Below are 17,016 nucleotides of genomic sequence, written 5' to 3'. Positions count from 1 at the left end.
GACTTAAGGTTCTCTTTATGCTTAATGCATCATTTCCCATTACAGCCATTTCCTCCGAAGTAAATGGGATTTTGCCATTATACTTTATTGATATGTATTTCCTATATTGACATTCCCCTGTTGCCCTATTTTTTCCTAGCCTGAACTTGCAGGAAGCCAGAAATCCTTCGGCAGTGATGAGTTAAGTTCTGTAGCATGCAGAGCTGTGCGCTTGGGTTAAAATGGGCACCATTTACACGTTAATATGTGACGGAAGCCTTTCCTTGTGACTTGACATTGGAGAGTGTCACAGCGAGGCCTTTGAGATTGAAGAATCAAACAAATCAGGTTCTTTGTGGTGGTTAAAACACCTGCAGAGCTTTTGGAAGACACTACCGTTAGGATCTTCTTTCCCCTTCCCTAAATCCGGCATCTCCAGACCTGTAGCTGGACATGGCATCTCTGCTCTCTGTTCAAAATTGCTATTACGTGTTGCTGTGCATTGTTAAACCATTTCCCTGTACTTCATCCCCGAGGCAGCCAAAGTTATTTTCTGGTGCATCTGCGTCACAGAACCATTTCTTACCACTAGCTACAATGCTAAAGCCAAGACTCACTACCCAGCATGAGTAAATCTGAGCACCTGAGCCACAGCTCGTCACCTCATTAAGTGACCTGATTTCCTCAGGAGCAAAATGTGTCTTCCAGCTCCCACTGCACTCAGCAGCTGTGAAAATCAGGCCACTTTTCTAAGTGCCCAGCGTAGATGTGACTAGTTTTGAGTGCTCAGCTTTTAAACAGTTCATCTTGACAGGGCCTGGGAGCTGGAGCACCCGTAGGATGGGTCCTTTCCAGGTCCTGGCTACAGGGAAGGGTGTTGGGGAGGGATGCGGTGCATGCCCTGCTTTGTAACAGTCATCATCACCATTCCCAGCACTCAATTTAAAATAACAATAATAATAATAACAATAATAATAATCTCACAGCTTCAGGTCCCGCAATAAAAATATACCATGGTTTTGCTTGCTTTATGCAGTACTTCCTCCTCTCACTGAAAATTAAATTGAAAAGGGAGTTTATTGTCCCCATGGAAGAGATAGGCACCTTTGGAAATCTTGCATGCCTAATATTTTATATTGCCCTTTGGGGTCCCAGGAGCACAAAGGCAGCGGAGAAGGAGCTGCAATTATTTCCAGCAGAGCTCTATTGTGCGATTTGTTGCAAGGAAACATCAATTCATTAAGGGAACAAGTCAACAAGGGTGGGTGGCAGAACCGTCTGTCCTGCTAGATTGCGCATGACTCCTTCAGAGATCTGCGCTGGGGTCTGGAGAGAGTAAATCAGGAGTGAGAGCCAGCTTGTTTGCAACAGGAGAAACTGCTCATTTCAAAGCCAGGGTGTTTTTAATTCACTGTCTCGGATGCAACACAGACAGGCACAATTCAGATATATAGTGAGGAGAGTCACATTTATTCGTGTTTTAAAGAGCATAAGCAACCCAGGCAATAGGGGGGGTGAACTGAGCAAAGGCAACATAACAGAAATGGATGATGAAATGAGGGTAAGGAAGACCCACAGGCGGTCATTGCTCTGCTCAAGGAGCAACATCCCCGAAAGGTTCCCAGCCTGTGCAAGGGGAGAGCAAAGAGCTCTTCGCTCTTATCTGAACTACTTTTCATAGCAAAGCAGGGGGTGTTTTGCATAGTGCATCTGAGCCAGACTAGGGAAAGGCCAGCAAGATAGAACAGACCCAGCTACGCCGTTAGGCACACAAGATCCATCCTTCCAGAAGGCAGGTGCTTGGACCAGCACTGCTGATCTCAAATGAACGCTGGCAGACAAGGGCAGCAAAACGCTTCAGGAGGAAGTCTTTTCATAATCACACATTTGCAACACAGCCCTTTTTTTGCAGCATTATCTTACTGCCTTCCTCTTACTCTCAAAATGAACAAAAATATGTATATTCAAGGGGTGGGGAAGCCAAGGGCAGAGCTGAAACACAGCTGAGTCAACAGCACATGTGCTGGTGGCTAACATTGCATATTCCCGCGTGGTTATCGGAGCGCTTTCAAAAGTCATCGCTGCAGACAGAAAGGGTGTAATAAACACCCTACACAGCACTATGAGCAGAAATAAGAAATACTGGAGGGTCCCAGCTGCCCTAATCCATGACCCTTTCCCCTCACTTGGACCCGCTTCCCATACCCAACCAGCAGCAGATAACACAGGCTGCACAGCACATTGATCTTGTCCCTTTGGTCATATTCCTTCTTGCTTAAAGATGTCAGCAAGCCTTTAGCACTATTATCAAGCTGTAACGTAGCATATTTAGTAAGGTTTGGTTATGGCTTGAGGTCGGCCAGTGTAAACGTGAAGGAAATGCCCTCAGTCAGATTCTGTCGCTGACAGCTCTGAGACACAGCGTATAACCCACAGAGCAAAAGGAGGTGGCTGCTTTGGCCAAATTAACGACAGGAGAACGCAACTGGCACTGTTCTATGTCTACAAGTTAAACAGCGCTGCTCTAGTTTCTTCTGCAACCAGAAAACTTGCTGAACGGAAGACTTGGGTCTTCCTGGCTGGAGTGAAAAGGGATGTATAGGCATCCCAAAGGGAAATAACCACAGAGCACTTTCAATATAGTGAGGACTGAAGGGAGCTAGCAAATTTTGGCAGGTTATTGCAACCTGAAACAATCTCTGGGTTTTGCCCCCTGCTGGCAGCTGAATTTCTCTTGTCCTCAGTGCAATTGCAATGTCTGCACTTCCAGACCCAAACCTTTTGATTTTCATGCTGTGCAAACGACCAGCAAAGAGGTCATTAAATAGCAATAGCCGGCGCATCGCTATCCAGAATAACACCAGGCCAGGGAGGGAAAACCCAGAGGTCCGTATCTAGTGCTTCAAACAGGTTGCATGACTTGGTCCCTCAGACTGCGTACAGCGATTTGACAGGTGGCACATCTAAGAGAAGAAGCCCCAAGGTTGAGGGAATCAGTCTGGATTCTGAACGCACCATTAGAGCCCTTCCCCAGCGAGGAATCGCTGTTCAAGCAATGGATGTGACCGTAGCCATGTAACCCAGCATCGCTGAAATATTCCTTTGTGTTTTGTTCTCTCTTCAGACAAAAAGCACTGGCGTCGACAGGTGGAAGAAGTGTACAAGCAGCATGCGACTGGTTGGTATGAAGTTATAAATGTTAAAAAGAGTAAAAGAAATTACTGAATTAAACATCTAAGTTTTTAGCCATGTGGAATGTTTAAACAGGGGCATTAGCTGAAATACAATAGCAAAACTATGGAACTGTTATTTAAGTGCTGTAAATAAGCAATGCGGAAAGAAGCCTTGTCTCAGAGAGCTTGTGATCTCGAGTAATAGCAAAAAAAGGTGAGAGAGAGAAAGAAACCACTGCTCTTCCCCACCCCAGCACCTAAACAGAAAACTGAGTGCTGCCTTTTCAAAGCTGTTGAGCAATTTCTAGTGCTCTCCTCCCTGTGTTTTGCACACAGAAAGTCAGAAAGGCAGAAGCAGTGACCCGGGTTAGATCTTCAGAGCCTCAGTCTGAAACTAAAAACCTATTTTCTGTATTACTGAGCAGTGGTAATAGGCTGCAAATGAGACATCGCACCTCTCTGCCTGACCTGCCAGAGCTGATTCTCTCCACAAAGGGAGAATGAACACGAGGGAGGACAGGGAAAGCTGGTTTTGCTGGAAAACTCTATGTGTCTATCCATCAATCTAACACTTGTTTCTCCCTCCCAGGCTGTTCTCCCATGTGGGTGACCCATTCCTCGATGACACGCTGCCCCGGGAGTACGTCCTGTACCTGCGCCCCACCGGCCCCCTGGCGCAGAAGCTGTCGGAGTTCTGGCAGCAGTCGAAGCAGATCTGTGGGAAGAACAAAGCTCACAACATCTTCCCACATATCACCCTTTGCCAGTTCTTTATGGTAAAGCAGAGCTCCTCTTTCCATTGCCCTTACACACGCATTCATGAGCAGCCCTTGCCAGGGCCAGGCTGCAGACATTACGTGCCGCATCAGAGGGTTTCTGCTCAGGAGCTGGGGGGCTGTTGCCAGAACCGCCTGATGCCTGGGCTTGTCGATGAGGTATCTGGTTTTTAAGCGGGTTGTTTTGACGAGCAGCAGCAGCAGCACAAGACCAAGTTCTCATCATCTCAAGCGATCGCTACCATGAGAACAGCCGGGGGGGCAGTGGGGTGAGGTTAGGAAGGTTACTTGGGGATAGCTGATCCTGTTCTGAGGACAAGGGAGGGGCAGACGAGTTCTAAACTACTGTTTTTCTACCGCCATGTGCTTTTTCAGACTGCATTACAGCAAAGGTAGACAATCCATGCCCACCCCCCCAAGCCTGTCTTTCTCTGCACTACAGAGCTAAGCGCAGGAGCGATTCTCCACCTGAGAAACGCTTGTCCCTTTTCCTTTGGCAGTGTGAGGACGGCAAGGTGGATGCTCTCACCGAAGCTCTGCAGGCCACCGTGATGCGCTGGAAATGCAAATTCCCGGCCCCTCTGCCTTTGGAGCTCTACACGTCCTCAAACTTCATCGGGCTCTTTGTCAAGGAAGAAAGCGCTGAGGTGCTCAAGAAGTTTGCTGCAGACTTTGCCGCAGAGGCCGCTTCGAAAGCCGGTGAGTGGCTATGCTGGCAGCTACAAAGAGCTCATGTCTTCATCAAGACTTGGGCATTTTCAGAACCCATAACTTTGATGGCACAAAGAAACGAAGCTCATTAGGCCAATACTTGATTTTTCAAAGTGGCATGAGGCTAAGAGCCTGAGAGGAGCGGTTGTAAGATCATCTCACACTTAGTCTCAAGTGTTATCTCCTGAAAGGGAAGTTGACATTTGGTGGTTCCTTAACCTTTCAGATAGGCGCTCTGTCTGCAAGGCTGAGCATTTCCTGCTCCACTCGCTACCTCAAGCTACTGTCACAGAACTTTACTCAGCCATGTAAAGGCTGCGTTTGATTTTGCACTGCATTTCTGAGGTGCAAATGGGGTCAGAAGGCCCCAAGTACCCTGGCATCCTAGGAGGGAACACTTCCAAATAGCCCTGTCTCCCAACACGGCGGCTCCATTGCCTGGTCCTCTGCTGCTTCTGGAGGGGGAACCTGTAGGAGCCAGGAGTGGGGAGATAACAGAGTACCCCATGCTCTCCACGTGTCCTCCGGTTACCTCCAAACTTGGAAACCAGAACAGCATCAGAGCATTATAATAGCTCCCTGACTAATCCTCCCACGCTCCATCGCCGTAGTGCTCAGCCTAAACTAGTCACAACACAACTGGTTTAGTCCTTTATTATCACAGGCTTATCCTGGAGTTTAAGTGCATTGAGATACAGCAACTTCTGAGTTCCTGAGTTCCGTAACACCAAAAAACCAGCTACGAGTCTCTGCCCATGGCTCAGAGGAAGAGATACAGACATGTCGTAGGTTCATCACATTGTTTTCACCTGACAGTGACCTAGAACTTTTCTCCCTTTAGAAGAGGGAGGAAACGGCTGTTATCTTTACCAATGCACATTAGGCAGGTTCAAGGACTTGTGCAGCATGTGACAATGGTACAAGTGCTCCCCTGCACAGCAGAGTGATGTAACATCCAAATCAACGCAGTCAAAAGGTGCAGTTTTTACCCCAAAAGGAGAAAGAAGCATCAATGGGCTTCCAGCGAGCTTCTGGCCCTGCGTTGCTCCCATTCGGAGCAGTTCTTTCCCAGGGGAAGCCGATTGCTGCATTGCAGTCCGCAGCTTGGGCAGGTTATCACATTAAAGCCTCCGGGGCTTTTGCAGAGATCCAGAGCATATTTTTTCTTGCTGATCAAATAAAAGATGGATGAGCTTGCAGAGCCACCCCTGGCTGGCACTTGGAGCCAAGTCTCTGAATAGCTGCAATTTTGACTGAATAATCAGTCAAATTTAATTGCAATTTTTGGTTGAATAAGCAAGAATAAATTACACTCAAACAATGTATCCTATGATTTCCACATCTACTGGAAGAGTCCAAATATTTCACATACTTTCACCTTTCTGCTTCCTGGAATCTTTTCCTAATAAAGGTTCTTTTTCTGCAGGCTCGTTTTGAATCATTATCATCTCTAGGTCTGTTTCCACAATTTTGGAATACCTCACCCTCAGCGGGCAAACTGCTAATCCAACTAATGCCCAGGGAAAAGATTTAATCAACTCTCATGAATGTGTAAATTCCATGGATTTGTAATTGCTACTGTAGAAGAGAGAACAGAGGAGACTAAAAAGTAGTGTTTTTAACTTGCTCATCTGCCAATGAAAGGAAGGCCACCCCTTTCCTGGAAAAATGGCTGTTTTGGCAGAAGACCCGGTGGGTTCAAAATGACAATAATGGTTATCACACCATCCAGAAGGCCGTTGTTTTCTGAATGTGTGTTTTGGCAGTTTGGCAAGAATGCCTTGTCTGCCACCCTGGTGTGACTCAGGACTGAAGAAGGCCACAAATCTTTAATTATTTGATCCAAAGTGCTACATATATAGGGAACTCACATTCAACTTCCCCAGAAACTAGCCCACAATTTGTTCCACTTAAGCTATTTGAAAGGTTCTCCTCCCAGCTCCTGTTTGGAGGCGATAGACACTCTTACACCTCCAAAAAGCTGCTAATCTCAATAGTCATTTGTTAACCGCCGTCTTCTTGTTGCAGATGTTCACGTGGAGCCCCACAAGAAGCAGCTCCACGTGACGCTGGCCTATCACTTCCAGACCAACCACCTGCCCACGCTGGAGAAGCTGGCGCAGAACATCGATGTCAAGCTGGGCTGCGACTGGGTGGCCGCCATATTCTCCCGAGACATACGCTTCGTTAATCACGAGGTACGTTTTCTGAGCCTCTTTCACTCCAAAAATCCAAACAATAAAAAAGAGGACCTAGCAGAGCTGGGTTTAGCTGCGTTTGCAGTTGAGAGCGCTCACAAGCTGCCAGCTGAATGAGAACTCCCCATGCGCAGCACAGACTATACAGACATTGAGAAATTTGCCTCAGGTCCCACAAGGACACCCAGAACATAGATCTCCCACATCCCACCAGTCATCTTAACACACAGCCTATCTTGCCTTTTTTTGATTGCTTTTTACTCATACTGTCTAGACTTGCTGTTTCACCCACCTCGTTTATTCCTTCTTGTGGGAACTGTGTCCTGCTGGATTAATTAATTCTAACAATGACTCTGTTAGCTCAAAGTAAGCGGGTGTGATCTCTCAAGAACCAGGCCATTATATTAGCCTGCTATCCTCTTCTGTACAGACTTGACATTATTATTAACCACAGCATTTCGTTTCACCATGTAAGAAATTATTACACTCGTGGCCTTTATACTTCAGTTACTTATATGGATTCTATAACTGCAGTGTCTTAACTTAGTTTTCTTAGTAATTTTTTTTTTCCAACACAATATACAGAAAAACTATATTTTTTTCCATTTTGTAGATTGGGATCTTGGGGACAGAGAAACCACAAGTGAGATTCATCTTATCTCCCTGTACATGTCCCCAGGTTAGAGCTCTGAGTCTGAGTCTGCCTTTGTACTGAGGCTCGGTGAGGGAAAACAGGCACCTCCAGAAAGTGAATCATCTATCTCAGGACCAGATGAATCAGCTTCTGGAGGAGGGAACCTGCTCAGGTGGCCAACTAGACCCCTAAGGTTGGGGTGATTAATCCCACCAAGGTGCGTTGTCCTGAATCACACGCACAAAACCTGTGGTGGAGTGGGAAGAAGTGATTTGAGTCCAGCACATGATACAACACAGAGTAATCAGATGTCCGAGCTTCTGGAGAGCTGAAATCCCTCGTGCACAGCGCTCTGCCCCAGCCCATGCCATGCCAACCTCCCTTCCTATCCAAAGTGTCATCTTGCCCTTTAGAAGCTGCACATGGTCAACACCATCACTGACCATAAAGGGAGTTGCTGATGAAAACCAGCTCACGTCTTTGCATATCTAACTTCAGGCAGCCATCTGTGAAAGTTTTGGCCTTGTGGTATCAGGTGACAGTGACTAGTTTCCATCTGCCTTTGAAGATACCGCGAATAGTCTAGGAGGATTAGTGGGAAAATGGGCTGACACCATCAGATCAGGGCTGCTCGGCAGATTATGGGTTTTCTTTGCGCGATGCCATTGCAAAAGTAAGGCTTGGCCAGGGACAATAACACGTTTGTTCTCCTTTTAAATGAGGGACTGCTGTAGCCATTTCCACAGAAAGTTACTGATAGACATTTAATACGTGTGGATTCCTTACACACCAGTGAAGATTACAGCATTATACTCACTGATCTTTCCCCCACGTTTATAACTTAATCCTGTTCACAGTAGGAATTACAAAGAAAACCATGTGGCCGCAGTATTTCTCATCACCTGTGTGTTATTGTATTATTTTTCCTGTGTGTTATTGTGAATAGTTTTGAGAACAGGGTGTCGCAGAGTCAAACCTGTTCACCCACCAACAGTGTCTCTGCCCCATCTCCAACAGCAACAAGAACTGCTCTTTCAGATTGAGCATCAGTAGGTGCATCAAAAATGATCACTGATGGTCATGAACTGTGTAATTGCAGCTCTCAATAAGAATTCGGTTCCATTTTTAATAGGGCACTTAGAATTAAGCACAAGAATTAAGCACACAGTCATGTTTTTGCTCGCTCTAAAATCCATCCCCCCCTTTCCCTCCTGGTTATCAAAGGCACGACTGGAATCAAAGAGAGAAGGAGTAAATAACTAGAAAATCTTTCCAACAGCAAAGAGGGAGAAGTGTCAGGAATTCCCTGAAGGTAAAGCTTTCCTGGATAACACACAAAGTGATGCACAAAGTGACGCGTTACAAGGAGAACAGTTCACACCTTGCTAAGGTTAAAGTCCAGTATGCGAGTGCTCTTGCCCCACTCTGCTAAAGCTTCCCTTCCATTAACAGTCATTCATTTGTGCTTCTGTTCCTCCCCAGACTCTGCAAGTGATCTATCCTTACACCCCCCAGAACGATGATGAACTGGAGCTGGTCCCAGGGGATTTTATTTTCATGTCCCCCGTGGAACAAACCAGTACAAGTGAGGGCTGGATTTATGGCATTTCCCTCGCAACTGGCTGTTCTGGGCTTCTGCCTGAAAATTACATCACGAAGGCGGATGAATGTGGGACCTGGGTGTTCCATGGGTAGGTAAAGCTGCTCAGTCTGCTTTCCATCGCTGTGATTTTTCACCTGGGTCAGTGAAGAGTCTCCCAGAGGGTCACTTGGGGAAAACGTACTGGCACACAAAGGAAAGGAAGAGCAGATGCTCTCCCTGTGCACGGGATTAGAGGACGATGTGATTTGTCTAGCTGTTTCAGCAACTATTACTCATAGGATTGCTGGTGCTGTTGAACAGAGCCGGAGCAGATGGCTGTGGTAGAGCCACTGCTGTGTAGACACCTCTGTGCTGGGCCAAGGATCAGGAAGGTTTAAATTTGAGCATTACTTTGGGAAGCGAGATCTGCTGGGTAGAATTCCTCAGGGAAAAGGACTCGGGATCAGCAGTGTTTCTTAAGATACTTAGCAAGATGTTCAAAAGCGGTTCATTGCCTGCCTGCCATTGGCTTGAATGAGAATACAGATCTCACCTTTTTGAATAAGGATATGCCTTATGCCTCTTGATTTTGATGGGAATTAGTTAAACAGCAATCAAAAACTAGTACTTGAGGGGTGGGTTTGGGCACTGCTGCAGGGCTGTCTGCATCTCTAAGTGCCCAAACACCTTTGAGAAATCTGGAGCACAGGGGGTAGTTTGTATGTAAGAGCACAAAATGAGGAGAGGAACGTTCCTGCTGCCCCCCTGATAAGCACCGTGCAGGTACAGAAGTTTGGTGACGGTCACACCAGAGCACAGGTTAGTCGCAAGGGGAAGGGATGGACACACAGAACAAAACACAGGCACTTCATATTCCAAATTTCAGTGGGCAAACGTGACCTGTGGAGACAGGCCAAGCAGAAAGGAAAGCATTCGGTAACCCGTGTCAGCACAGCACTTGACAGTAGAAACCGATCCAACATGTTTACCAAACAGAACAAACCTATATAGCGAGTCTGTCGCCATCAAACTCCAACTCATCTTTCATTGTGAGAAAAGACCTCCAGTAAACAAAGCTTAAAGAAATGAAAACGAAGACACATGGGCAAAGTCAATCAGAGAGTTTCTATGAAGACACAACTTAATCCAGACCCTCCAGTCTCCAAATCCAGCAACACCATCCTTTCTTCACCCAAAATTTGCTAGCCAAAATGGTCTCAGGTCCACATAGACTGCTCAAGTGCGTTCTGCTTTGTTTTCTTAGAGTGCCTGGAAGAGTTCTGAGGCCTAGGGAGCAGCATGGGAAAGAATTACTATTGCAGCAGCAACTCAAAGGAAAGCCAAATGCTTTGTAACTCCAGCACCTCTGCCTCCAGATAAGCAAAGAAAGGAAATGCCCTTTCCCTGATTACCGCTAAAGACTATAAATCATCAACTGGAGCAAGCAATATGGAACATTTATCAAAAACATTATTACATACCCGGAAAACAGCCTCATTTTACACAACGGCTTCCCGCAGGGAATATTATGTTACAGAATGTCATGTGGACAAAACAATATAGCGAGCTAAGGACAGCCTCCAGGCCACAGTATTCACGGCAAGATCCTTGTGGTAAGAGAAGAACAGCGCACAGATATCTTCATTTTGTAGGCAAAAGAAAAGTAATCGTGGCAGTACTCACCGGGACTGCCGGACCCCGCTCGCGGTGTTGGGACGAGGCCGCTGTCGGTGAGCGATGCTGTGATCCTGTGATCCGGGGGCTGGTTTGTGCTGCCTCTGCGTACGCAGCCACGTCCTGTTCCATCCCTGCAGAGGATGAGAAAGAAAGAAAGAACAGCCATGGAGCTTTCCCTCCTAATCGCAACAGACTGCATTCCTCAAGTCAAAATCATGCATTATTGAGATCATCATGAAGCTCATGCAGTGCAATCCCCCCATGGAGCAGGAACACCCAGATGAGGTTACACAGGAAGGTGTCCAGGCGGGTTGGAATGTCTGCAGAGAAGGAGACTCCACAACCCCCCTGGGCAGCCTGGGCCAGGCTCTGCCACCCTCACCCCCAACAACTTGCTTCTCCTCTTTCACTGGAACCTCCTGTGTTCCAGTTTGCACCCATTGCCCCTTGTCCTGTCACTGGTTGTCACCCACAAGAGCCTGGCTCCATCCTCCTGACACTCCCCCTTTCCATCTTGATCCCCAGGAATGAGTCCCCCCTCAGTCTCCTCTTGTCCAGCTCCAGAGCCCCAGCTCCCTCAGCCTTTCCTCACATGGGAGATGCTCCACTCCCTTCAGCATCTTTGTTCCAATCCCTAACATTCTGTGATTCTGTGAAAATACAGCTCATTCTGGGCGCGAGTGAGGCAGTAGCTGAACAGTGGCCTGGTTTTGTGGACATGGTTTTTATGGCTAATATCCAAATAGCAGCTCAAGGTCTCTGCCCGGCACACAGACCTTGCTGGCTAGCAGTGTACAAACATACAAAAAAGATGTCCCTGCACTGCAGCAAGGTCTGTGCCTCGGCTGCAGACCAACAGGCTGCCACACTAAGAGGACAAACCTGATTATCTGTTTAATAGGGGAGAAGAGGGTTTGCCTTCAAGGCAGAGTTACTGCCCATGGAACCAGGTTGTGCCTTGAGAGACTCCAAGGCTGAATCCTTTCCCTGTCTCCTAAAAATAGGGATGGTATCACTTCTCTTCTGCAAACCCCAAGGATTTTCTGTACACCTAAACTACATTTCTTCTCTGGCTGTGGCACATCCCTGCGTGATTTCTACTCATGCCAAGGACCGGACCTGCTGGTAACAGTGAGGGGAAACATTCCATCTCTGATCAGTGCTGTAGGTTGGAAAATGATTGAAGATAAATTGCTTCAGCGTCCCACACAGCACAACCCAGATCCTCGGTCTGTGTGACCCATTCTTGCCATCCCTTTGGTAAGCGTATGTGAGTGAAAAATAACCTTTCAGAAAGCACTGGACTCTCCTTAGGGGAGAGAGAGATAAGATCTGTTCTGACCGAGCCTGGGAAAGGACCTGACCATAGGTTCGTTAAAAACAAAATACTTCATGGCAGAAGCCACAAAAACCAAGCGTTCAAACCCATGGGGCTCTCCACATATACATGTAAAGGCGTATGGCAGAAGTAAGAGTACTATCTTTGTATCTGTGGAGCCAGCACCACCCAAAAGCTAAAATCTGTGATGGTTCCCTGCACTGCTTTTCCATTACCAGCCAAGCCAGAAATAGTTGCCTCCTCTGCCCCAAAATGGACAGGAGCGCTGTAGATATTACACACCAGTCTATTTTGGCTCCTCGTGAGATGCCAGAGCTATTCTTTGCCCCTTTAATGAGCCTGAGAAATCAGACTTGGCACAAGTACCGGGGGGAGGAAAATCAGCCCTAATTTTTCAAGCTATATTTGGGGCTCAGTGGGGTTTTTTTTCCCCTCTCCTTTCCTCCCATTCTGCAATAATCACTGGTTCCTTTTCCTTGGGAGTCCCTCTCCTCTAGATAATGATGAGTGATGTGGCAGAGGAGTCTTTTCCTACACAGAGCTGAGAACTAACGTTGTGTCGTGACAGAGACCTTTTCTCCATCCTTTGCTCCAAGCATCTCCATTCTTCAAGGGGCCTTTCCTGACACTGCCCCCGGGGACACAGCAGCATCGCTGATAGAGCACTGAACACAGTAAATGCTGTTTGCCTTCAGTCTCTGTTTGCCAAGCAGAGGAGCTACAAGCCTTTGGGAAAAGCTTCCAAACAATGACCCATGCTTGGAAGATGACTAAGCTGAAATAGCTTCAGCGGCTTCTGTTTTCCAGCAACATCAAGGAGATAGCACTGAAGTCAGACTGGTGGCTCTGCTCCAGACACGGCAAGATAGGAAGCCTTTGCCTCATCATCATTCGCAGCAGATCCTAGCATCTATAAATAGATACCACAGTGTCTGTGGCCTTTTAATAAGGGATTAGAGAGAAAGAAAGTCTCTGAAATTGTGCAGCAACTCCTGGGGATGAAGGGAAGAGGGGTAACCAAAAAAATTCTTAGTATTCTCCAGGCCAGCATCCTTAAAAGACAAAGCAGGAAAGGGCTGAGATGGGATGAGGGTTTGGAAGCTGCAACACAGCAATAGTGACGGGGCCTAGCTAAGAAATCCAGATCCTTCTCACGGTGAGATATTCGAGTTTTCGGGTCAGCGAGGATGTATCTGTGCAGCTGCACCCGCGCTCCAGGCTGACCACGTAATAAACGTGATAAATGTCTGTCCGTGCTCACTGCGCACGCCAATGAACTCGGGCAGCTTTTGGGTCAGAGTTGGCCTTATCCTGCCAGCTGGAAGTGGGTATTTCTGCCTGCAATACAGCACATGCAGATATTCTGAGGAGGAAGGTTAGACATGATTTGTCACCCCAGCACCTGGGACTATTTCCCTCATCCTCCCAGGTAAGGGACCAGCATCAGGACCAACAGTGTGGTATTCTTTTCTTCTTCAAACTGGTGCAAATCTTACGATCTCGCAGAAGATCATTTTACAGAAAATGCAGATGACCTATTTTCATTCCCTTGCTCGAGGCACTTGGTGTCATTTTAACAGCTCTGGGACCCCTCTGAGATTTTATCCTAACTAGGTGCTAGTTAGGAACCAACTTCTGACATATTCAAGGCACTGAAAAGTGCAACTACGTCTGTCAAAGCAAATGACCATGTACATTATCTGACAATGGGGTTTCTTTAAATGACTAAGCAAACGTGACCCATACAGTGTAACCTCATCAGCAGAGGGTCAGTGCAGCTTCTGTAATTGCCTGGCAGAGTTTACTCCCGAGGGTCTTGGTCGAAGTCCTTGAATGTCTGGCCATGAGAGCTTTATTCAGGGGGACCATCATTAGATAAACCCTTGAGGGGGAATAGGATCTATTATATCCCTTTGGCTGCACTTAACAGGAGGCACTGGTGAGAATAAATTCCCACTGTAGACAGGAAAGGGAATAGCACTGAAAAATGTAGAAACAACAACCCAAACTGAATGTGCTGTGTCCCTACCAGGGGATACTCATGTGCAGGTACCCCAAAACTTGCCCTTCTACTGAAGCAATAGCTTGTGCCCCAAAGGTGAGTAAAAACTCATTCGTTTCCAAACTTTGATCCATGAGACCGTGGTAAGTAATGTACAGCTGGTCCCCAGATGATGTTAGCGAGCGTCCCGGGGCTGTGAGGAAGGTCTGGGCATTTTCCAGGAGAATATTTGAGAGCTGACAGAGCCCGACAGACCAAAGTTTGGGAACTGTTGTTCTGTGAAGCTGTTTTGAAGGAAACAGAGAGCCTGTTGAGATGGGGTTTGTCTCTACAGCACCTAGCAAGCTGCCCTCTAGGCAGCACTAAAATACAAGTAATAATGTAATAACATGACCATAGTAATTATCATCAGTTCCCAAAGACTACAGAAATGTCCTCACTGCAGCACAAGCACATGAAGTCCAAAGCGTTCCCAAAGCCAACACCTTTCTATTTTTGGCAGGTCCTACTCAATTCTGAATACTACATCTTCCCCGTCCTTTCAAGCCTTCACTGACGGAGCCCTGGAACGGAGACAGCAGGAAGACCAAGGACCTGGGGACACAGGACCACTCACCATCATCTGCCAGAACGTGCAGGTGGGGACCCACACACACAGATCACACAGGATTGTGGTGGCAAGTTTCCACCAACTGGTTTTCCCTCTGAAGTTTTCTGCTGGTCTCTTTTCACCGCACGCACTGGAAGTTTCATTTGCACCCACATTTGCACGAGGGTAAAGCAAGAGGTGCCTGGTCTTGACTCCCATAAGTAAATCAGAGCTCAGAAAACCCCTTGCGCTTTGGTGAAGGTCAATCATCCTGTGATTTTCCTTCCAGCCCCTGAGAATAACGAGCCAGCCCGGGCCTCAGAAACGCTGCCTGTTTGTCTGCAGACACGGGGAAAGGATGGATGTGGTTTTTGGGAAGTATTGGCTGTCACAGTGTTTTGATGCCAAAGGTGAGTTGGTTCCCCTGGCTCTCTCAGGTTTAGATGAAGGAAAGCGAGTGGCAACCACCTGGGGAAAGGTTGGATGGGAGCACAAAACGTTGCTTTGAGCAGTTACGAGTGGAAACCCCCCGGGTGCGGAGTCCAGGGCTGCAGTCAGAAGTAGAAACACCAGCCACGAAGTAAACGCTACAATATTTGGGAGAGTATTGCAAGAAAAACTTCCATTAAAGTAACACTACCAAAGAGCATTTTCATTTGGAAATGAAGCCATGATGCTGGTAGTCAGTGTCCAGTGCAAACATCTTTGGCACAGTTGGCTTTCGGTCCTAAAGGAAAGTAACACCCATAGGTGCAGTTCAGGGTGCCTTTTGGAGCATCAAATAGAGTTTGCAACCCAGTAATATGCCTGATTTTCAGACTGTAGTTAACAGACTATAATTTCAGGCTCTGCTGGCATTAGAGCTGGTAGAAGATTCATCCAAAGTCTTTTTTCTGTTAAAAAAATGCCAATATCTTATAGCCAAAATGGCTGGAAAAAAGGATGATTTTACAACTACCTTCTCCCTAAATTACATTTGAAGAGCTCTGACATTTTAGCCTCCTGTAGAAGTGTAACATTTCAGGTTCCGTTTGTTGTGGGATGGAAATTTGTTTCCTTCGGGGCGTTAAATTAGCAACGTTCTGAACCGATACTTAATTTGCTCCGATTCCTGATTGTTTTATATGGGAAAAACGCCTCGACAAACAGGTCTAGGCAGAGCCTGCGTGGTACGGACGTTGCGATGGAAGAGGGTGGAAAGAAAGAAGAGGCATGATGCTCTCTGATCAAATAATTCCAACACCTGCTTCTAACCTTTCTCTTACAGGAAGGTATATGCGTAGTAACCTGAATATGCCTCACAGTTTACCTCAAAGAAGCGGCGGTTTCAGGGATTATGAGAAGGATGCGCCCATCACCGTGCTGGGCTGTACCCAGGCGAGGCTCGTGGGTGAGTTGTGCTCCCACACACAGCCTGAGCAACAGAAAGCACAAAAATAGGACTCAGGTGCCCTGAACTAACAGGATTTAGATGTTTCGAGAACCTTTGCAAAGTCCCTTCAGTGTCCAGCCCTCTGTTTCAGAGCAAACTTTGTCTCCTTCAGCTGCTGCAGCGGAATTAAAGACAAAGCATAGAATCTAGGCCGCAGTATGAAATCAGAGCTGTTAGCACGGCGAGCGCAGGGCATGCGTTATCACCCTGGAAGATGCTGTTGTTACCAATGTTGTCGAGGAATGCAGCAGCGTTACAGTCACCACATGCAAAATACACTTTTTCACAGAATCACAGAATCCCAGGATGTGAGGGGTTGAAGGGCCCTGGAAAGCTCATCCAGTGCAATCCCCCCATGGAGCAGGAACACCCAGATGAGGTTACACAGGAAGGTGTCCAGGCGGGTTGGAATGTCTGCACAGAAGGAGACTCCACAACCCCCCTGGGCAGCCTGGGCCAGGCTCTGCCACCCTCACCCCCAACAAGTTGCTTCTCCTCTTTCACTGGAACCTCCTGTGTTCCAGTTTGCACCCATTGCCCCTTGTCCTGTCACTGGTTGTCACCCACAAGAGCCTGGCTCCATCCTCCTGACACTCCCCCTTTCCATATTGATCCCCAGGAATGAGTCACCCCTCAGTCTCCTTGATTTTGGCGATGTTACATCTTGATCTGCAGTTAATATACTTGTATCAAACCACCTGGCTTTATGTTTATCTGGCAAAAACACAGTCTACATTATTTCCCATATTGTCCCACTCCCCCATCCTTGTCCCTGGCTCCTGAGCCTATTCATTTGTGTATAGAGAGAAAATGATTTAATAGCCGAGCAGCACATATTGAGCATTGTGCTTAGGAGAGCCCAGCCCCTCAAAGACATGAGCTGCAGAGCACCGTACTTTGCATTTTCTCAAATTGAAATCCTGC

The 17,016-nt window shown here is 47.1% G+C and overlaps 1 protein-coding gene across 1 annotated transcript in view; it reads left to right on the top strand.

Moving 5' to 3' along the window:
- The window catches only part of UBASH3B (ubiquitin associated and SH3 domain containing B), a 60,636-nt gene that overhangs the window by 33,889 nt on the left and 9,731 nt on the right, over positions 1 to 17,016 (top strand). Inside the window, exons 2-9 of the mRNA XM_065040550.1 lie at positions 3,104 to 3,157; positions 3,742 to 3,928; positions 4,429 to 4,627; positions 6,668 to 6,837; positions 8,954 to 9,162; positions 14,574 to 14,709; positions 14,950 to 15,070; positions 15,928 to 16,050. Of these exons, the coding sequence (XP_064896622.1) occupies positions 3,104 to 3,157; positions 3,742 to 3,928; positions 4,429 to 4,627; positions 6,668 to 6,837; positions 8,954 to 9,162; positions 14,574 to 14,709; positions 14,950 to 15,070; positions 15,928 to 16,050 (1,199 nt within the window). The remainder of the gene's footprint in view (positions 1 to 3,103; positions 3,158 to 3,741; positions 3,929 to 4,428; positions 4,628 to 6,667; positions 6,838 to 8,953; positions 9,163 to 14,573; positions 14,710 to 14,949; positions 15,071 to 15,927; positions 16,051 to 17,016) is intronic.

This window comes from Columba livia, chromosome 24 (assembly GCF_036013475.1).
Source record: "Columba livia isolate bColLiv1 breed racing homer chromosome 24, bColLiv1.pat.W.v2, whole genome shotgun sequence".
Taxonomy (NCBI): Eukaryota; Metazoa; Chordata; class Aves; order Columbiformes; family Columbidae; genus Columba; species Columba livia.
The sequence above is the reverse complement of the archived record's forward strand: the minus strand, read 5'-3'. Positions and strand labels throughout refer to the sequence as shown.